Source organism: Crocuta crocuta, unplaced genomic scaffold (genome assembly GCF_008692635.1).
Source record: "Crocuta crocuta isolate KB4526 unplaced genomic scaffold, BGI_CrCroc_1.0 scaffold229, whole genome shotgun sequence".
Classification (NCBI taxonomy): Eukaryota; Metazoa; Chordata; class Mammalia; order Carnivora; family Hyaenidae; genus Crocuta; species Crocuta crocuta.
In genome coordinates this window covers 5,118,048-5,118,251 of record NW_027536464.1, presented here as the reverse complement: position 1 = coordinate 5,118,251, position 204 = coordinate 5,118,048, and the positions used below count along the sequence as shown (strand labels likewise).

The 204-nt window shown below is 74.0% G+C and overlaps 1 protein-coding gene across 1 annotated transcript in view; it reads left to right on the top strand.

Annotated features, from left to right (window-relative positions):
- The window catches only part of OBSL1 (obscurin like cytoskeletal adaptor 1), a gene marked incomplete at its 5' end in the record, with an annotated part of 20,182 nt that continues 19,978 nt past the window's right edge, over positions 1–204 (top strand). The window contains 1 exon segment of the mRNA XM_077748572.1: positions 1–202. Within this exon segment, the coding sequence (XP_077604698.1) occupies positions 1–202 (202 nt within the window).

The window sequence follows — 204 nt, the reverse complement described above, 5'->3', positions numbered from 1 at the left end:
GGGGATCAGGGGAGCCCCCCGTGCTTCCTGCGCTTCCCGCGGCCCGTGCGGGTGGTAAGTGGCGCCGAGGCCGAGCTCAAGTGCGTGGTCCTGGGAGAGCCGCCGCCTATCGTCGTGTGGGAGAAGGGCGGCCAGCAGCTGGCGGCCTCCGAGCGCCTGAGCTTCCCGGTGGACGGCGCCGAGCACGGCCTGCTGCTGAGCGGG